At 46.8% G+C, this 17,462-nt stretch overlaps 2 protein-coding genes and 1 long non-coding RNA gene across 3 annotated transcripts; all 3 read right to left on the bottom strand.

Moving 5' to 3' along the window:
• Window positions 1-5,060: 5,060 nt before the first annotated feature.
• On the bottom strand, window positions 5,061-6,960 carry LOC139422292 (glutamine-rich protein 2-like). Its single transcript, XM_071173483.1, has 4 exons — window positions 6,785-6,960; window positions 6,553-6,654; window positions 5,534-5,708; window positions 5,061-5,339 (listed from the first exon to the last, which is right to left on the bottom strand). The coding sequence occupies exons 1-4, from the start codon at window positions 6,799-6,801 to the stop codon at window positions 5,163-5,165; spliced, it is 471 nt and encodes a 156-aa protein (XP_071029584.1). The 5' UTR covers window positions 6,802-6,960; the 3' UTR covers window positions 5,061-5,162.
• A 4,124-nt stretch (window positions 6,961-11,084) lies between these two features.
• On the bottom strand, window positions 11,085-12,070 carry LOC139422291 (uncharacterized). The gene is made up of 3 exons (XR_011635721.1): window positions 11,956-12,070; window positions 11,552-11,850; window positions 11,085-11,180 (listed from the first exon to the last, which is right to left on the bottom strand). It is a non-coding gene; the product is annotated as an uncharacterized lncRNA (long non-coding RNA).
• Window positions 12,071-12,467: 397 nt separating this feature from the next.
• On the bottom strand, window positions 12,468-17,462 carry LOC139422561 (uncharacterized protein C16orf96-like). Its single transcript, XM_071173709.1, has 5 exons — window positions 17,076-17,462; window positions 13,564-13,668; window positions 13,117-13,194; window positions 12,875-12,961; window positions 12,468-12,701 (listed from the first exon to the last, which is right to left on the bottom strand). Exons 1-5 carry the CDS (start codon window positions 17,460-17,462, stop codon window positions 12,468-12,470), a joined length of 891 nt encoding a protein of 296 aa, XP_071029810.1.

Here is a 17,462-nt window from a genome sequence, read left to right as displayed (position 1 = left end):
CAGGGTATGCCGTCACTGTAATTAAGAATTTGTTCTTAACTGGCTTGCCTAGTCAACTTTCTTTTGACTGATAATGTAAACTGGTTTTCAGTGACAATTATGGAAACATCTTCTGAACTCCATTGTAAATAGAGGCTCAGCAGAAACAAAGTGCAAAAACATTGAACTCCGTAACCTGTCTGGGGACGAGATTGAGATCTCAGTTATCTGTCAACACTGAACTTAATCTGGTTTGCAAATGTTTTGACTAACATAGATGGGTGTGAGCCATCAGTAGGCTACCTCTTCAGGTTTCTATGGGGAGTGGAGGCCCACTCAGTGATTTACTACACAACCTCTAGCAGAAGATCAACTGGTCCTACCTCTGGTTAAATGGGAGAGGCCGAATGTATTCCCTGCAGAAACAGTCGGTTTCAATGGGTCAGATTAGCAGAATCTCTCCTAGTGCTCAAAACGTGTGTAATTCCCTCCGTTAGAATAGTGGAATTACTTGATTGACTGATGATGAATTGAGTGTCTTGTCAACTATAGAATTATGAATTTAGTACGGGTTGCAAATATTGACTAAATGATTGTTCAGGCAATGTTTACATATGAGATTCAGTGTACTGATGAACAATGCTTCATAACCCAGAGTCTTACTTATAGGTGAGCTCTTCATACAACAGCCCATGTCAGAACATTTGCAAATCTATCAATGGTGACAGATGGAAAGGTAGCCATTTTCACCATCATTCTCATTATAATTATCACAATAAAGAGGGAATAGGGAGGTCTGAACATGTTGCAGTTGTATACAAAGGGTACTTTATCTGAAATAATGTCACATTCATTCATGCCCTCACTAAATGATGCTTTAACATTATGCCTGCCTGCCACGTCTTCACTCAGACAATCATATTCACACGAACCCTCTGGTTGAATACATGTCAAATCACATTTGTCAAGCTGTGACCTTTGTGAGGATGATTTTATAATGTACAATATGGGCAGTCGTAGCATTGGACAGATGCCACCTGGCCAATGTGGACCCTTATCAATGTCACCAGAAAGAAGGGACACTGCTCCACTGTGCTGCCATGTGGTCTGTTCTGGTTCTAAATCCATGGATCTTTTCAGATGGACATTAGAACCTCAACGGTGGTTCCTCTTGGGGTGTTCATAGCACCACCTCATTCATTAACTCATGTGTTCTATTAAGGGGAACGTTTGTTGTCAACTGCATGAGTTTTGGTTGGTGATTTTCCAGTTCTGTGTTTTTAACAAGGTGGGAGTGGAGGGTGGTCCCATAATGAGTGTTTCCTGCTGTGTGGATTACTGGCTCCTCCTCCTCAGTATTGTTGTGGTAACTAACACACCCAGACACAGTAGTGTTGGGGGATTATGGTTCCTGTGGTGATGTGACCCAGTCTCCATTCTCCTGCCACAGCTTTGGAATTCATCAACATATTTTATAAGGCTCTCATGAATCTCTGTCAACAGTAGACCATTTGGTCCCCCGTGATATCTGTACAAACTGGGTGTTATGAAATGTTCGAACGTCATGTTCACCCATACAAGATGTGCAAAATGCCTGATGGAAATCCGAAAACAAGTCCAACGCCAAGCAATTTGCAGTGCACTTGAGTAACACAAGAACTTCTCATGGACCCTCATTTACATCTCTCTAATCCGGCTTCTTATAGAGATATTTCTCTCCTGTACTGTGTTTAATTCCCCTGTTGAAATGTGTATTTATATGTTTAATAAAATAAGGTATGATCTGCTAAGTGTTGGAGCTGTTCTGGGGTCTTGTTTTTGCTGAGGATAATTGTTGTGCTTTTATGAAATATGGTTGCTAAGGCACTTTTGAACACATCATAAAAGTAACTTTGCTTTTTGAGATATTTTCTGGAAGGGAACCCCTTCCGTAATGATATGACACTGCATAATACTATAGTAATCTATATATCCCTATAAGTAGTGTCTCTATAGTACAAAGGAACAAGTAGGCCTATACACGAGAGACAATAAACACACAGCGTGGCAGTTAATTGAGGAAGGATGTGGTTAGAACAGCCCAGTTAACGTGTTACGTGTCTGAAACTGTGTGTCATAACAGTGTGGCTCACAAAATGTGCCTTCACAGTCAAATTATATGCATGTGATGGTGGGGTTGTGTAGAACAGTACAGATATATTTACGTACCACAAGTAAAATTCATTGCAGTCAATGAGTCAACATATGTTCACATAACAGTTATATGGACATCATATGACACATACATATTCCATGAAGGCCCATTTTTCTTTGAAAACAAATGGAAATCTTACATTCAGATTAACTGCCTGTCTTAAATACTCTCCTGAAATACATTTCAGTAGCATCATTACTCCTGAATACGTCCAAATGCTATGAAAGGGATCACTTATACTCAGTTTATTAGGTACACCACCTCTTTCACGAGTCAGGAGGCCGTGGCTTGCTATATAAAGCAGGCAGACAGGAATCCAGGAATTCAGTTAATGTTCGAACGGAGAAAAAAAAACAAGTGACCTAAGCGACTTTGAATGCACAACTCATTGATCCTTGTCACGGATGGGCTATTGCAGCAGCCGACCACACCAGGTTCTACTCCTATCAGCTTAAAACAAGCAGCTCCAGTTGTCACGCGATCACCAACACTGGACTATTGATGAGTGGAAAAATGTTGCCTGGTTCGACGAATCCCGGTTCCTGTTGCATCATGCTGATGACAGAGTCAAGATTTGGCGTAACCACATGAGTCTATGGCCCCATCCTGCCTGCTGTCAACGGTACAGGCTGGTGGCAGTGGTATAATGGTGTGGGGAACGTGTTCCTGCCAAAGTTAGATCCCTTGATACCAATTGAGCAATGTTTCCATGCCCTGAAGAATTCAGGCTGTTCTAGAGGCAAAGGGAGGTCCGACCCGGTACTAGATGGGTGTACCTAATAAACTGGCCACTGAGTGTGTAAGGCATGGATAGAGATAGATATACATCATATTTCTCATTGACACAAAATGTGTGTAAGCAAAGCCCCTCCTTCTAGGAAACTGTCTAGAGAATTGGGTCTGTGAGATGATACCGCTCTATAAGACCCTATATGTCAAATGAATTGCTCCATAGTGGTATTGTTCTGCATCCAAACAGTCTGGTATTTGAGGTCACCTGTCTGAAAGCTTCTCTATGAAGGTCATTCATAGAGGTTAAAAGGTCAAAAATCAGGCATCATAAACCAAAATCGTAATGTCACAAGTAAGGTATCTGACCTGTAAAGCTACACTTTGAAAATGTGACTCAGCTATTTTGTGACTCAGCTATTTTGTTGCATGGAAACAGTGTTCATAGGTCCCAGAATTGTGTTCTTCCATTACAATCCATAAATAACCTAACTGACTAATATCAGAATTGATTTTCACAACGTCTGTATGCTCCATTACAAAATGGAGACCAGGATACCCTCCTGCTGCTGCTGTAAACGGTTTATTAAAATAAGGTGTGTGGGGCTCTCCATCGGCCCCTACAGGATGATGACGGGCTCTTCCTCCGACTGGCTCAGGTCCACGTGAAGCTCCAGATCTTGCTGCAGCAGCTCGGACGAGCTCTGGGGAAGGGTAGCCTGGGACAGGCAGCCTAAAGAAGACATGGGCCGGTCCCGCACAGAGCTGCCTGAGGCTGGGGGAGATAAAGGGAGGAAGGGGGGCAAGGTCAGGGTTTAGGGTTCAGGTGTCTGCTACAACCAACCTTAACAGCTGCACAGCAGCAATCGCAAAGAAGAATGCTATTTCCATGTGAGTGTTATTTCAGTACCATTCCATAGTAATCACTATTCCAGTTAGTGAAATTGGTTTATATGTTGCAAATGGGTAATGACACTGGTGTTAACCTACCTGAGCGGCTGCGCTGGGTCTTGGCACTCTGGGGTCGCACAGGGGTCACACAGCCCGGCTCTGTGCAGCCAGGCTTCTGGAACTGGGAGCACATGATCTTGTCTTTGCTCTTGCACATGCCTGCTGTCATTAAAACAGCAATGTCACATCGCGACCTTGACATGGCTATGGGTGTGGTGGGGTCCTGTCATTCCCATTTGTACCCACACACCCATACCAGACATACACCTTCTTCCACGTCTTGAGCAAAATACTCTTTCAATGCTATTTTGACTCATTCAATGGCCTGATAAATGACTGGGAATCACAACAGGACAGCACATCTCCCTCTTTCTTCCTTCAGGGCTTGATTTGTATGAACAGATGAACAAGATATTAAGATAGAAATGATGGCATGCAAGCAGTGTTACCCCAGGTTATATTTACAGTCTGTTACAGACACCAGGCCTGATCTTCTATAACATAGTAACATTGGGTTCTTTCCAGTGTGGAGCACTATACCAACCAGAGCCCCTCCCCCAACCCCAGTGCAGACCATTCTTATTGCTAACTCACTTCCTTAAACCCTCGTAAAATACTCCCTCCCATAAACTAAGCTCCTCTCTCCTTCCCTAAATCTCCAGACCCTCGTTCCTAATCCTTCATCATACACCACTTTAACACTGTACTGTATCTCTCCTCAAATTCTCATTCCCAACCAAACAGCCCACTTTCTTTCTCAACCCACCCCAACTTTTCAGTCTCCTCCCCATTCTCTCCTGACCCTTCACCTCCCACTTCCCCATGATGTCCCCCCTCACTCTTCCTCCCCACTTTACTCTTTATCTCTGCATCCCTGCACTGCGAGCCCAACTCTGGACACATGGTCCAGGGAGCGAGAGAGAGGAAACAGGCTAAGGGCAGTTGGGGCCTGGACAGACGGCACGGTGTGATCATCATCTTAAGACGTGTTGTGTAACTGGACCCAGGGGTGACAGTGAATCCTCGGAAGTGTGCTTCACTGTCAATGAGGAGTCCATTTGGGCTGTCAGAACTGGAGTCTGGACATCACCTCTCTCCCAGGCCCGGACCATGACAGCTGCCCACAGCATGCAGACATGTCACACTTAACATTAGGTTACTTTTTGGAGCGATGGCATAAAAATAGAAAATGGACCCGTGGGAATAGTTTTACTGCACTGCAGTTGCTTGAATTGAGTAACATGAATTAAGTAGTCTAGCTTTTGTTCACAATTGTCCAGATTCCATTTTCTTTTCAATACATGTAATTCTACTCTAAAAATACACAGTACTGTAGAGTAGAGCTGAATATAATCCCAGGCCAGAACCCTGTACCGTCTTTAGGAAAGATGGTGGGTAGTCTGGCATCCACAGTCTTGACCGATCTGGTTTTCAGGCGGCCCTTGTAGATATGTCCGTCCAATCCCAGGATGTCCACCTCCTCCGGCTGATCAATAGGCACAAGGACAAGGTCAAATATTTGCATACCTAACAACTGTCAAATACACCTCAAATATACTCTGTACTCAACATGATAACTTGTATAAATGGCTCAACAAATGTGATTGACCAGGTGTATTCCTATGGTCTAGTTGTCTGTCAGTACAGTAACCCACAGTAGGTGAGGTTGGTCTCACTCACCTGAATCCGCAGTGGGGAGCTGGAGATGGGCGGTGTCTCCTCCTCAACCTGGAGGAAGTGGCTGAAGTGCTGCAGGCGGGTGTAGCGGCGGTTGGGGTAGGTCACGGTGTGGCTGCCTCCACATCTCCGGGACATGGCCAGGTAACTGTAGTCCGAAATCTCAGGGATGCGCTCGCTAGGATGGACACAGGAGTGGAGGTTGAAGGTCGGAAGATGAACACTTCTAGAGGTTTTAAACAGACCTGACAGTACAATATTTATAGTTTGTAGTTAAATTTGGTCACCCTGCCTCCCTGACACTTCTCTAAACCATAACAAAGCAATATGGACAACTTTTTGGTCCTTCCCCTGTTTCAATACATGTGCTCCCGGCTTCCCTGCCTGACCCTGGCCTGACTGACTGACTCACTGCTTGGGCAGACTCTGGCTGGTTCTCTGCAGCGGGCCTTGGATGTGTGGATAGCGGGAGCTCCTGATCTCCCTCAGAGCCCTCTGGCTGTAGGTGCGCTCTGGGCCAGATAGAGAGAGTGCAGAGCCACCTATCTGCCTACACATCATGGTGTGGATCCGCTGCACCTGCATCATGGCCCTTTCGGACATGGCCATCTCAAAGTGGCCGTGGTTGGTCCCTGGCCTCAGGCTGAGATGGAGGGAGAGCTGGCCATCTCAAAGTGTCCGTGGTTGGTCCCTGGCCTCAGGATGAGATGGAGGGAGAGCTGGCCATCTCAAAGTGGCCGTGGTTGGTCCCTGGCCTCAGGCTGAGATGGAGGGAGAGCTGGCCATCTCAAAGTGGCCGTGGTTGGTCCCTGGCCTCAGGCTGAGATGGAGGGAGAGCTGGCTATGTCAGACACTTGTAACTATGCAACACTTCTGACTGATCTAGTGTGTGTGTTAGGTCTTTGGGAGTAAGATAAAGTTGACTACACTGTATATTGAATATTGGGACACTGGCACCCCCTGCTGGCTAAAATGGGGCCAAGTAAGAGTTTCAGTAGTGATGTTTGACTGTCTGCTCTCACCTTCTGCAGTGCTGGCGAACCTGCTCAAGCTCATGGATGGTGTACGGTCGGTTGGACTTGTGGGAGGGTAGGCCAGGAGTGGAGGGCAGGGTGACCAAGTGCCTGTTGTCCAGTGGAGAGAGAAAGAAGAAAGAGAGGTAGGTGAATAACCAGCCCCATAATCCTATTATTTCAATTTCCACAATGTCTGTGTGTACTGTATAAAAATAGGACATTATTATCATTTACTTACGGTCCTGGGGTAAGCATATCGACTGGGCGGTCGCAGGAGATGCAGTGGAACCTTGCCACTAATTGTCTATGAAAGGGACGTAACAAAGACAAATCAAATCCAACTTTATCGGTCGCATACACAGATTTGCAGGCGTTATAGCAGGTGCAGCAAAAATCTTTTTGTTTCTAGCTCCAACAGCGCAGTAGAACATCTAGCAAATACAATACAAATACACAAATAACCAAGAAACAAACAAACAAACAAACAAACAAGAAATGACAGAGCAAGTCCAATTAACAATCCAGAGTAGATATATCAGTGAGCATGTGTCAGAATCCAGAATATAAATACGTGGTGTGTATAGACAGCATATCATTTGGAAGGAAAATAGTGTGTACAGTAGTAGGTATATTAGGAACAGAATACAGTATATACTGTACATACACAGTGAGTAAACAACAGTATACAAACAGAACATAGACATATAGATAGAATATAGACAGAGTTAAAATTAACGCTAAACACAGGAAGACAATGAACGCATGATCATGTAGAACTCCATAGAGGAACCTGGACTTATCCAGCCATCATCCCTCCTGGGCCTGGCTGTGACCAGGGACATGTGATTTACTTCCTGATGCCTGCAGCGTCGTCCTCCTTCGGGGCAGGCTGGGCCTGGCTGTGACCAGTGACATGTGATTTACTTCCTGATGCCTGCAGCGTCGTCCTCCTTCGGGGCAGGCTGGGCCTGGCTGTGACCAGTGACATGTGATTTACTTCCTGATGCCTGTACTACATCCCTGTAGTACATCTGTTGTCTATCTGTGTAGCTGGACCGGATTGAGCTGGATCCTGTGAAGAAGCAGCTAGAGGACCGCTGGAAGAGCATCCGTAAGCAGCTGCAGGCCCAGCCTGCCCCGAAGGAGGACGACACTGCAGGCATCAGGATGCCAAAGATATAAACTACCACCAGACACACATTCCGTGAGATTTTTACAAACAATGCTATCTGTCACTATAAACACGTTCGTAAAACACTTAAAAACGTGTGACATACAGACTTGTGAGATATATGTATTGGTGATAGCATAGTAATAACGTGTATGGCATGTATCAATGGACATGTAGGCCTATTATATAAACATCCATTTAGCAGGGTAACTTCCTGCTCAGTCCCACCTTGCACTCCATCTCGGTGGAGATTTTGTCAATGATTTTGTGCCAGTCCTGCTCCTGGCCGGTGATCTTACTGAGCAGCTCCTGGAACATGGTGTTGAGCTCCTCTGTCATGGAGTCAAACTGCATGCGGCTCACCTTGGTCTCCAGGGCACGCTTGTCTCCTTTCTACAGGAAGAGAGGAGATGCAGTCAGGGAAATGGCAGTACTAGTGTGGGCTTGTAAGGATTAGGTGAAACCTGTATTAACTTGTAGGGGTTAGGTGAAACCTGTATTAACTTGTAGGGGTTAGGTGAAACCTGTATGGACTTGTAAGGGTTAGGTGAAACCTGTATGGACTTGTAAGGGTTAGGTGAAACCTGTATGGACTTGTAAGGATTAGGTGAAACCTGTATGGACTTGTAAGGGTTAGGTGAAACCTGTATGGACTTGTAAGGGTTAGGTGAAACCTGTATGGACTTGTAAGGGTTAGGTGAAACCTGTATGGACTTGTAAGGGTTAGGTGAAACCTGTATGGACTTGTAAGGGTTAGGTGAAACCTGTATGGACTTGTAAGGGTTAGGTGAAACCTGTATGGACTTGTAAGGGTTAGGTGAAACCTGTGTGGACTTGTAAGGATTAGGTGAAACCTGTGTGGACTTGTAAGGGTTAGGTGAAACCTGTATGGACTTGTAAGGGTTAGGTGAAACCTGTATGGACTTGTAAGGGTTAGGTGAAACCTGTATGGACTTGTAAGGGTTAGGTGAAACCTGTATGGACTTGTAAGGATTAGGTGAAACCTGTATGGACTTGTAAGGATTAGGTGAAACCTGTATGGACTTGTAAGGATTAGGTGAAACCTGTATGGACTTGTAAGGGTTAGGTGAAACCTGTATGGACTTGTAAGGGTTAGGTGAAACCTGTATGGACTTGTAAGGGTTAGGTGAAACCTGTATGGACTTGTAAGGGTTAGGTGAAACCTGTATGGACTTGTAAGGGTTAGGTGAAACCTGTATGGACTTGTAAGGGTTAGGTGAAACCTGTATGGACTTGTAAGGATTAGGTGAAACCTGTATTAACTTGTAAGGATTAGGTGAAACCTGTATGGACTTGTAAGGGTTAGGTGAAACCTGTATGGACTTGTAAGGGTTAGGTGAAACCTGTATGGACTTGTAAGGGTTAGGTGAAACCTGTATGGACTTGTAAGGGTTAGGTGAAACCTGTATGGACTTGTAAGGGTTAGGTGAAACCTGTATGGACTTGTAAGGGTTAGGTGATACCTGTATGGACTTGTAAGGATTAGGTGAAACCTGTATGGACTTGTAAGGGTTAGGTGAAACCTGTATGGACTTGTGAGGGTTAGGTGAAACCTGTATGGACTTGTGAGGGTTAGGTGAAACCTGTATGGACTTGTAAGGGTTAGGTGAAACCTGTATGGACTTGTAAGGGTTAGGTGAAACCTGTATGGACTTGTAAGGGTTAGGTGAAACCTGTATGGACTTGTAAGGGTTAGGTGAAACCTGTATGGACTTGTAAGGGTTAGGTGATACCTGTATGGACTTGTAAGGATTAGGTGAAACCTGTATGGACTTGTAAGGGTTAGGTGAAACCTGTATGGACTTGTAAGGGTTAGGTGAAACCTGTATGGACTTGTGAGGGTTAGGTGAAACCTGTGTGAGCTTGTAAGGGTTAGGTGAAACCTGTATGGACTTGTGAGGGTTAGGTGAAACCTGTATGGACTTGTAAGGGTTAGGTGAAACCTGTATGGACTTGTAAGGGTTAGGTGAAACCTGTATGGACTTGTGAGGGTTAGGTGAAACCTGTGTGGACTTGTAAGGGTTAGGTGAAACCTGTATGGACTTGTAAGGGTTAGGTGAAACCTGTGTGAGCTTGTAGGGATAAATACATATGTGTATGAACTTGTGTATGGACACGTATGGGCTTGTGGTGACTTGTATGGCCTTGGTAGGGTTTAGCATGGGCTGGTACAGGTGAACTTGAGCATGTTGGGATTTGTAGGTACCCCTATGGTCTTGAGTGGACTTGTGGAAGCTCGTCTAGACTAACATCAACATGTGAGAACTTATGAGAGTTCACCTGAGTTGAGTATAACACACTGAGGGAAAGCTCAACTATGCCATGTTGTGGTGAGAGACTCACGATTTCAATCTCCATCTCCACAAGCTCTTTGTCAGCTTTCTTCTCGTCCAGTTCTTCCATGGACTTGTACAGATGCTGTGACAGAAATACATTATTCTGTGGTTTGGAACAGAAGTACAGCATGGAGCGTCTCCTATTCCCCTATGGGCCTCCCCCTGCTGCGGCCCTCCCTCCCAGACTCACGTCGATGTGGACCTGTTTCTGGCCGTGCTCCTCAATCAGGTGGTTGGCTGTGTCGTGGAGCTTCTCACACTCAGCCTGCAGTTGCATGATGGCTCCCTGAACGTCATTCATCAGCTCAGAGCTCTGGCAGAAACAACACAGAGAGACAGGGTTCTATGTCTGTAATACACAGCCATGGCCCCACTGCCATGGAGAGCCTGGCACTGACACACTCCTTTCCCTTAACACACTGCTGCCCTGATAGAGCTTCCCTTACATATCACCTCTAAACGTATCCCTCCCTCAGGGTTCAACATAGCAGACCCATTATTTAATTAAAACCCTTTGGTATTCTGTTTCATCCTCTATCCTGGCCCTGCCTATAGTACCTCTGCTCCAGGTCTGCCTCCTCCCTGCTGATTCATGAATCTGCTAACCAGGCCCTGCAGATTCTGATAGAGCTGGAACAGCTGGCTGACCTTCCTGCTTACGTCTACAGAGCAGGAGGGGCACGTGGAGCCTTGCTGCCCGCCTGCCTGCCCGCTGCCTTGGCCCTGGTCCTGCTCTGACCCCTGCATGCCTCGCAGGTTGCCTCGCAGGTTGTCCATCTGCGGTGAGAGGGCAGTGTGAGGGCCATGTTGGGGTCACCCACTAGCTGCTACATTATGGATGATGCTGTCTCAGCTATATTCTACAATTGAAGGTTTTACACTCTGGTGTTAGACCTGACAGTGTATTCAAATAAACAAACAAACAAACAAACAAACAAACAAAAAAAACAAACGTCCGTCCGTCCGTCCGTCCGTCTGTCGGTCTGTCTGTTTGTCTAACCTGATCCTGTAGCTGTCTGTCTTTCTTGGTCTTCTGTTCAGCCTTGGCTGAGGTGTTCTCAGTCTTCAGCAGTAGCACCTCTTCCTCCACTTTCTGCACTGCGTTCCTGAACACAGAGTGGTGGAACAGGTGCACCAGGCCATGAGGAGCAGGCCACCACCTCTCTTCCAATGGAAAACTACCACATCTCAACTGGCCATAAAACTGCTGAGGGAAGAACGGCTCGTAATAATGTCCGGGAACAGAGCAAATGGAATGGCATCATACACCTGGAAACCATCAGTGGAATGTATTTCATACCATTCCACTGATTCCGCTCCAGTAGTTACCACGAGCCCGTTCTTCCCAATTAAGGTACCGCCAACCTCCTGTGTTACAAATTACTTAGACTACCAAATTATATCAAATGTAGTTTCCATAATAAACTATCTATCATTTCTATTTAGCCTTCCTGTGTGCTCATGTGTCGTTGTTTACCTGAGGTATAATATCTGCAGTCTGAGCTGTCCTTGCTTAGGAGAGTCAGAGGAGTCCTCACTGTCTGACCCTTTGGCTGTTTCTGAGCCTCCCTCTGAGCCGTGAACTGTCCCTATGTTCAGAATCAGCTGCTCCAGTTCTCCCAGCTATGACAGGGACATGGGGTCATCAACAATGTGTATGTTTGTGCTTGCATAGATCTTCCTCACTCACCTTGGCTCTGTCACCCATCAGGCTGTCGACCAGAACTCTCAGATGATTCAGTTGATCCAACAGTTTGTCAGGCACATCCCTGTCACCTACACATTCAGGACAAAAATGGTCATCCCACACAAAATACATCATTCAGTAAAAGAAAACATAGAATAGCCATACACTATCCAATCTCCACATTGTTATCTTACCCATGTCAGTGAGGAGCTCCCGGAGGTGCTGGAGCTGGGCCTGGTCGGCCTTGCCTGCTTCCAGCAGCTCTACTCTGGTCTCCAGGGTGTTGTGTCTCTCCCTGAGCCTGCCCACGTCCCTCAGGGCCTCCACTGTCTCTGGGTAACGCTCTGCCCCGCTGGCCACATGAGACAGGGGTTTGCTGCCCACCATCAGAGCTCCATCAGAGAGGGACTGCTGGGGCAGTGCCCCCCCATGCTGGCTGGCAGTGACAGGAGTGAAGGCAGCAGCTCCATCAGAGAGGGACTGCTGGGGCAGCGCCCCACCCATGCTGGCTGGCAGTGACAGTGCCAGGAGTGACGGCAGCAGCTCCATCAGAGAGGGACTGCTGGGGCAGCGCCCCACCCATGCTGGCTGGCAGTGACAGTGCCAGGAGTGAAGGTAGCAGCTCCATCAGAGAGGGACTGCTGGGGCAGCGCCCCACCCATGCTGGCTGGCAGTGACAGTGCCAGGAGTGAAGGCAGCAGCTCCATCAGAGAGGGACTGCTGGGGCAGCACCCCACCCATGCTGGCTGGCAGTGACAGTGCCAGGAGTGAAGGCAGCAGCTCCATCAGAGAGGGACTGCTGGGGCAGCGCCCCCCCCATGCTGGCTGGCAGTGACAGTTCCAGGAGTGAAGGCAGCAGCTCCATCAGAGAGGGACTGCTGGGGCAGTGACAGTGCCAGGAGTGAAGGCAGCAGCTCCAGTATTGGCATTGACTGAGGCGCTGAAAGGAGGGGACAGGGACTGAGTGCCTGATTTCCTATTGGAGAAATAGCTACCATCAACACAAAGCTAATGTCTATTCCTATGTCTTGTATATGATTGCTTGATAAAGGAATCTCGCTCTTTCAAGCAAGACATAAGACATGCCTTTTGCAGATTCTGTTGCTCGCTAACCAAGGTGGTCTGCATGATGTCCCAGGTCACACACTGGATGAGCTCGTCTGGGTCTGGGTAACGCCAAACTCTGTCCTGCAGCTCTTTCTGTGATAGAGAGAAGACAAGAAAGAGAGGAAGTCATGATTAACCTCTTTTTACTAGAGTTACCTACTACAGTACTATACTATTGTTTGTCTCCTCTTAACACTGTAGTATATAATTTCTGAGCTTGGAAAGTAGTCTCCTGAGTTCCAACTCACGGTGGCAGAGTCCAGGTTGTCCAGTCGGTGGCAACTCATATTCAGCTGGAACCCAAAAATACCCAGAGCAACGTCATGCTACCAGATGGAAACAGACATGTAGGATAATCCCTATTATCCTCACTCTATTGTTGGGGTGAGTGACAGGCCAGGTTGCCAGAGATAAGCTGTGGCTCTTTGATGCTGTTGCCCTCTGTATGACTCCATGTCCCCTACAGAGAGGGATGGAGGGAGGGAGGGGACCAGGGCCAGGGTGGATCGGGCTCTACATGACTCTATATTTCACCACTGTGTGGGGTGGTGAGATGGAGAAGGATTCCCTAGTGATGAGCACTGGGTAGATCCCCTACTGTAGATTAATGAGGGAGATGAGCAAGGTTGCCAAATGTTGTCTATCTGCAATCCCTCCTCACTATGAGGGTTTGCCAGTATGGATGTGTGTCTGACCTGGTTGAGTTGGTTCTGGAGGCTCTTGATCTCTTTCTTCAGGTCGTCTCTGGACTCCTTCAGGTCCTGGATCTCCTTCAGCAGATCCTGGATCAGCGATATAGACTGGAAACACAACAGTGTGTTCGAAGGACTCAAAGCTCAAAGAACCTCACATCACTGGTCAGATCAATTAACGATATATAAGCTCCCAGTAATGTATTGTGTAAATCTCCAACATTTCAGCATCACTGTGTCTTATTCAGGGTGAATCAGCACACATGGTGATCTCTTAGCATTAGGTCTGAAGCTTTTTCACAGCCTCTTCATGCCCAAAACACTTTAAACTGACTCAGCCCAGTTCTCTAATCTCCCAAAGTAAGAGTCTGTGAAACTTTGAAGCGGTCAGGGGACTCAGTAAGGTCGAAATCCCCCGGACCAAAGCCATATCTGTGACTATTCCCCTGGCTACTTCCTTTGAAGATCAGTAGGAAGATCCTAAACCCCTTCATTTAGGAGGGATCCCAAAACCCCTCTCCGTGGCTCCATCCAGTTGACATTTCACCCCAAGGGAGGTTACTAGGACACCACCATCCATATGTAGTAGATGAGATACACAAGCTGTTACAAAGCAGCGGTAGGACCTGTCTGTCTCCAGATAATCCATGTTTTTCAGAGTACATAACCCCTGCCCATATGGAACCACTCCACTCTCTAACACAGCTGAGGCCTTGTTGACAGAGTAAACCCACACATGTGTTGCAAATTAGAAATAGGTTGTGTTTACTAAGCAAAGTTGAAACAGGTGGCTTTGAACGTATTTACCAGAGTTCCGGTGGGTTTGTCTAATGCACCCAGACATGAAACGACGCATAGTGACCCCACTGAGCTGCACAGGCCGTCAAACAATTGGCTGAATAACTAATAGGTTGTTCAGTGAGCTGTAAATGTGGAAGGGATATATGACCTGCGTGTATGGAATTTCTGGAGGAGACCACCTTTTCCTTGATCGCCTCAAGCATCTCAGAGACATGAGATTAGGCAAAACATGATCAAATCTTGTAAGCAGGACATGCACTGGAATATTCTTACCTGGCAACCAACCCAACCCCTAATGACAAACAGAGAGACAATCGACTGTATTTGTCACATTTTGATGAGTGTGTCCAGGGTATGGTTAATTTCCTATGAGATTCCTATGACACTTTAAAAGCTCATCGTGAGGCTGATTGGACATATCGAGTTCACAGGAAATTATGATATTTGCCTACATCAGCAAACAGTAGGCAAAATGTATGCATCGTCCTCTTCCCTCAAAGGAGCTGGGATCCCTAACCAGGGGACATCCCCAACCGTATCTTCCTCAGACACAATGTCCCTAGTACTCTGTCTGTTTGTCTGTGAGGATGTTGTTTGGACAGAGTGCCCAACCTCCTTCCTGTTTCTACCACAACATCTGGGTCAGCATCACCCATAAGTCTGTTGCAAATGGTAACAGACAGGACAACCTAAATACAAGCCCCTTCTGACAACAAGAAAAACTCCAGTAAAAGGGGTAGGAAATGAGTAACTAACATACTGTAAGTACACTGACTTTTACTGTCCCAACGATAAGGAAGTTATTTGCGATTGGGAAGAAAGCCCTCCTCTCTACCTCCCGGTTACTCTTTAGTCAGCCATTAACTGGCTCTGACTAAGATGGCCGGTGGCCTGGAATCCTTCCACGCCACTGTGAACACAGAGCGCCACTCAGGCAGACTTTTCGCTACCCTCTCAGATCCAGGACATGTACCTTGTGGGGTCACAGCGGAGCACACCTTTATCAACCACAACAATCCCCTGATAACCTCTGCCATGGGTCAAGAAGAAAGAGACCCTGGCTAAGGGCCTGTATGCGGGAAATACAATATGCTGCTATGAGTTGTGAGGCAGAAACTGATGGACATTGGGTCTTAGTGGGGTCTTCAGGGATATGGTAGACAGGGCCAGAGAAAGCCAGACAGGGCCATTGGATACTGGTATTGACCCACAGCAGTATGCCCACAGGATACATGAATGATTCAAAGGAACCTTCGCCTGTACCCACTGGATGTCCCTCCCTCATATCACCTGAGTGTTAACTGGGCAGGTCTGGGCAACATCAGTCCTGTGCAATCTTTCATCTTCCTACTTGCTTTATTTACACAGACTCATGTCTCTATCAGTGTCCATATTTCAAACTCAGACATTTCAGATAACAGCAGAGATACAGTTCAGAGTGTAGTATGAAGTACTGGACCGACACTGATTCTAAATTGTGGACACCCCAGGAGGTTGGTGGCACCTAAATTGGGGAGGACGGGCTTGTGGTAATGGCTGGAGCTGAATAGGTGGAATGGTTTCAAACACATGGAAACCACATGTTTGACTCTGTTCCATTAATTCCATTCCAGCCATTACAATGACCCGTCCCTCTCAGCAGCCTCCCCTAGTGATCTGTACTACTCAGCTATTCAATTTTGTTCCACAGCATACACAGGGAACACAGGAGTGGTGCTTATCTTTGGGGAGTGGCCTTTCCTTTGGAAACTGGAACAGAGACACAGCGAGGTCATTTGAGAAGACAGTGTGGTGCCCATCACCTATTGTGCTGTGCTCTGTCATCAATATCCTTATCCAGTGTTGAGAGTTCTGAAATGCTCACCATTCACCACACAGACAGGCCCCCAGCTGCAGGACCGGGCTTTGATGAGCAAGCACTCAAGGACTTAATACAGATAAGAGGGGCTGAATCACTTGCCAGCAGCATATTCCCCTGCATTCCACTGCTGGCTTGCCTCAGAAACTAGGTAGTTGGTCCTGGTCAGTACCTGGATGGGAGACAGAACGCTGCTGGAAGGCCAATAGGTGGTACTCTTCCCTCTGGTCTAAGGAGATTCAGTGCCCCAGGGCTGTCTTTCAGTGTCCTGACTAAAGATCCCATGGCACTTATCGTATGAGTAGGGGTGTTAACCCCGGTGTTGTGGCTAAATTCCCAATCTGGCCCTCATACCATCATGGCCACCTAATCATCCCTAGCTTCCAATTGGCTCATTCGTCCCCTCTCCTCCCAACTTTAACTCTTCCCCATGTCCTTGCTGTAAGAGAATATGTTCTCAGTCAATTTACCTGGTAAAATAAGGGACAAGAAATAAACCTCAGACTCTAACATCTGTCACAAGATGGATGTCTAGTCTAGAATACCCAGTGGAACTGTAATGTTATCCTATTTCTTGACTGTTATGGCCATTTTCCTTTGACCACAAAATTACTTTGGGACAGATTCCCCAAAATGATTTGGCGCCTATCTTATTACAAGCAAAATTGTGCATCACAGACAAATCAGAGTTTCAACACAGTTTTGACTGTTGATCAAGGGAGGCAGCACTGTCACAGCAGCAGTGTTCAACTTTCACCTGTCCTTGCATGACATTATTTAAATGTATAATAAAATTATAACTCCGCGATGACAGTGTGATATTAATAATTACATTTTGAGGAAGAGCCTGTCTCACCTTGGACACGCCGTCCTCACTCGCCTGAGCCTTGCGGCGGAGCTGCATCAGCTGCAACAAGTCGTTGACCGGTGTTGTGGTTGAGGCAGTGCGGCTCAGAAGATCTGTACGGCTAGGAAGCTTCTCCAGCGCGGCCATCTGTCTCTCTATCTGCCGAAGTTTGTCTTCCATGTGATGGTACGGGCTAGAGGACTTGGTCAGATACGGACCATGGGGCTCCTGTGGCGGGGCATCCTGCTCTCTCCAGCCGGTGGTCACATTTTGGATTTTCAGGTGTCCCAGGAAAGCGTGGAGGAGGGTATGTAACGCATTGAAGTTGACAGCTCCAACTTCAGGTGTCCCGATCGACAGGTTCACCAAATCGAACAAACTAATGTCAGCTGACAT

Source organism: Oncorhynchus clarkii, chromosome 12 (assembly GCF_045791955.1).
Source record: "Oncorhynchus clarkii lewisi isolate Uvic-CL-2024 chromosome 12, UVic_Ocla_1.0, whole genome shotgun sequence".
NCBI classification, from domain to species: Eukaryota; Metazoa; Chordata; class Actinopteri; order Salmoniformes; family Salmonidae; genus Oncorhynchus; species Oncorhynchus clarkii.
The sequence above is the reverse complement of the archived record's forward strand: the minus strand, read 5'-3'. Positions and strand labels throughout refer to the sequence as shown.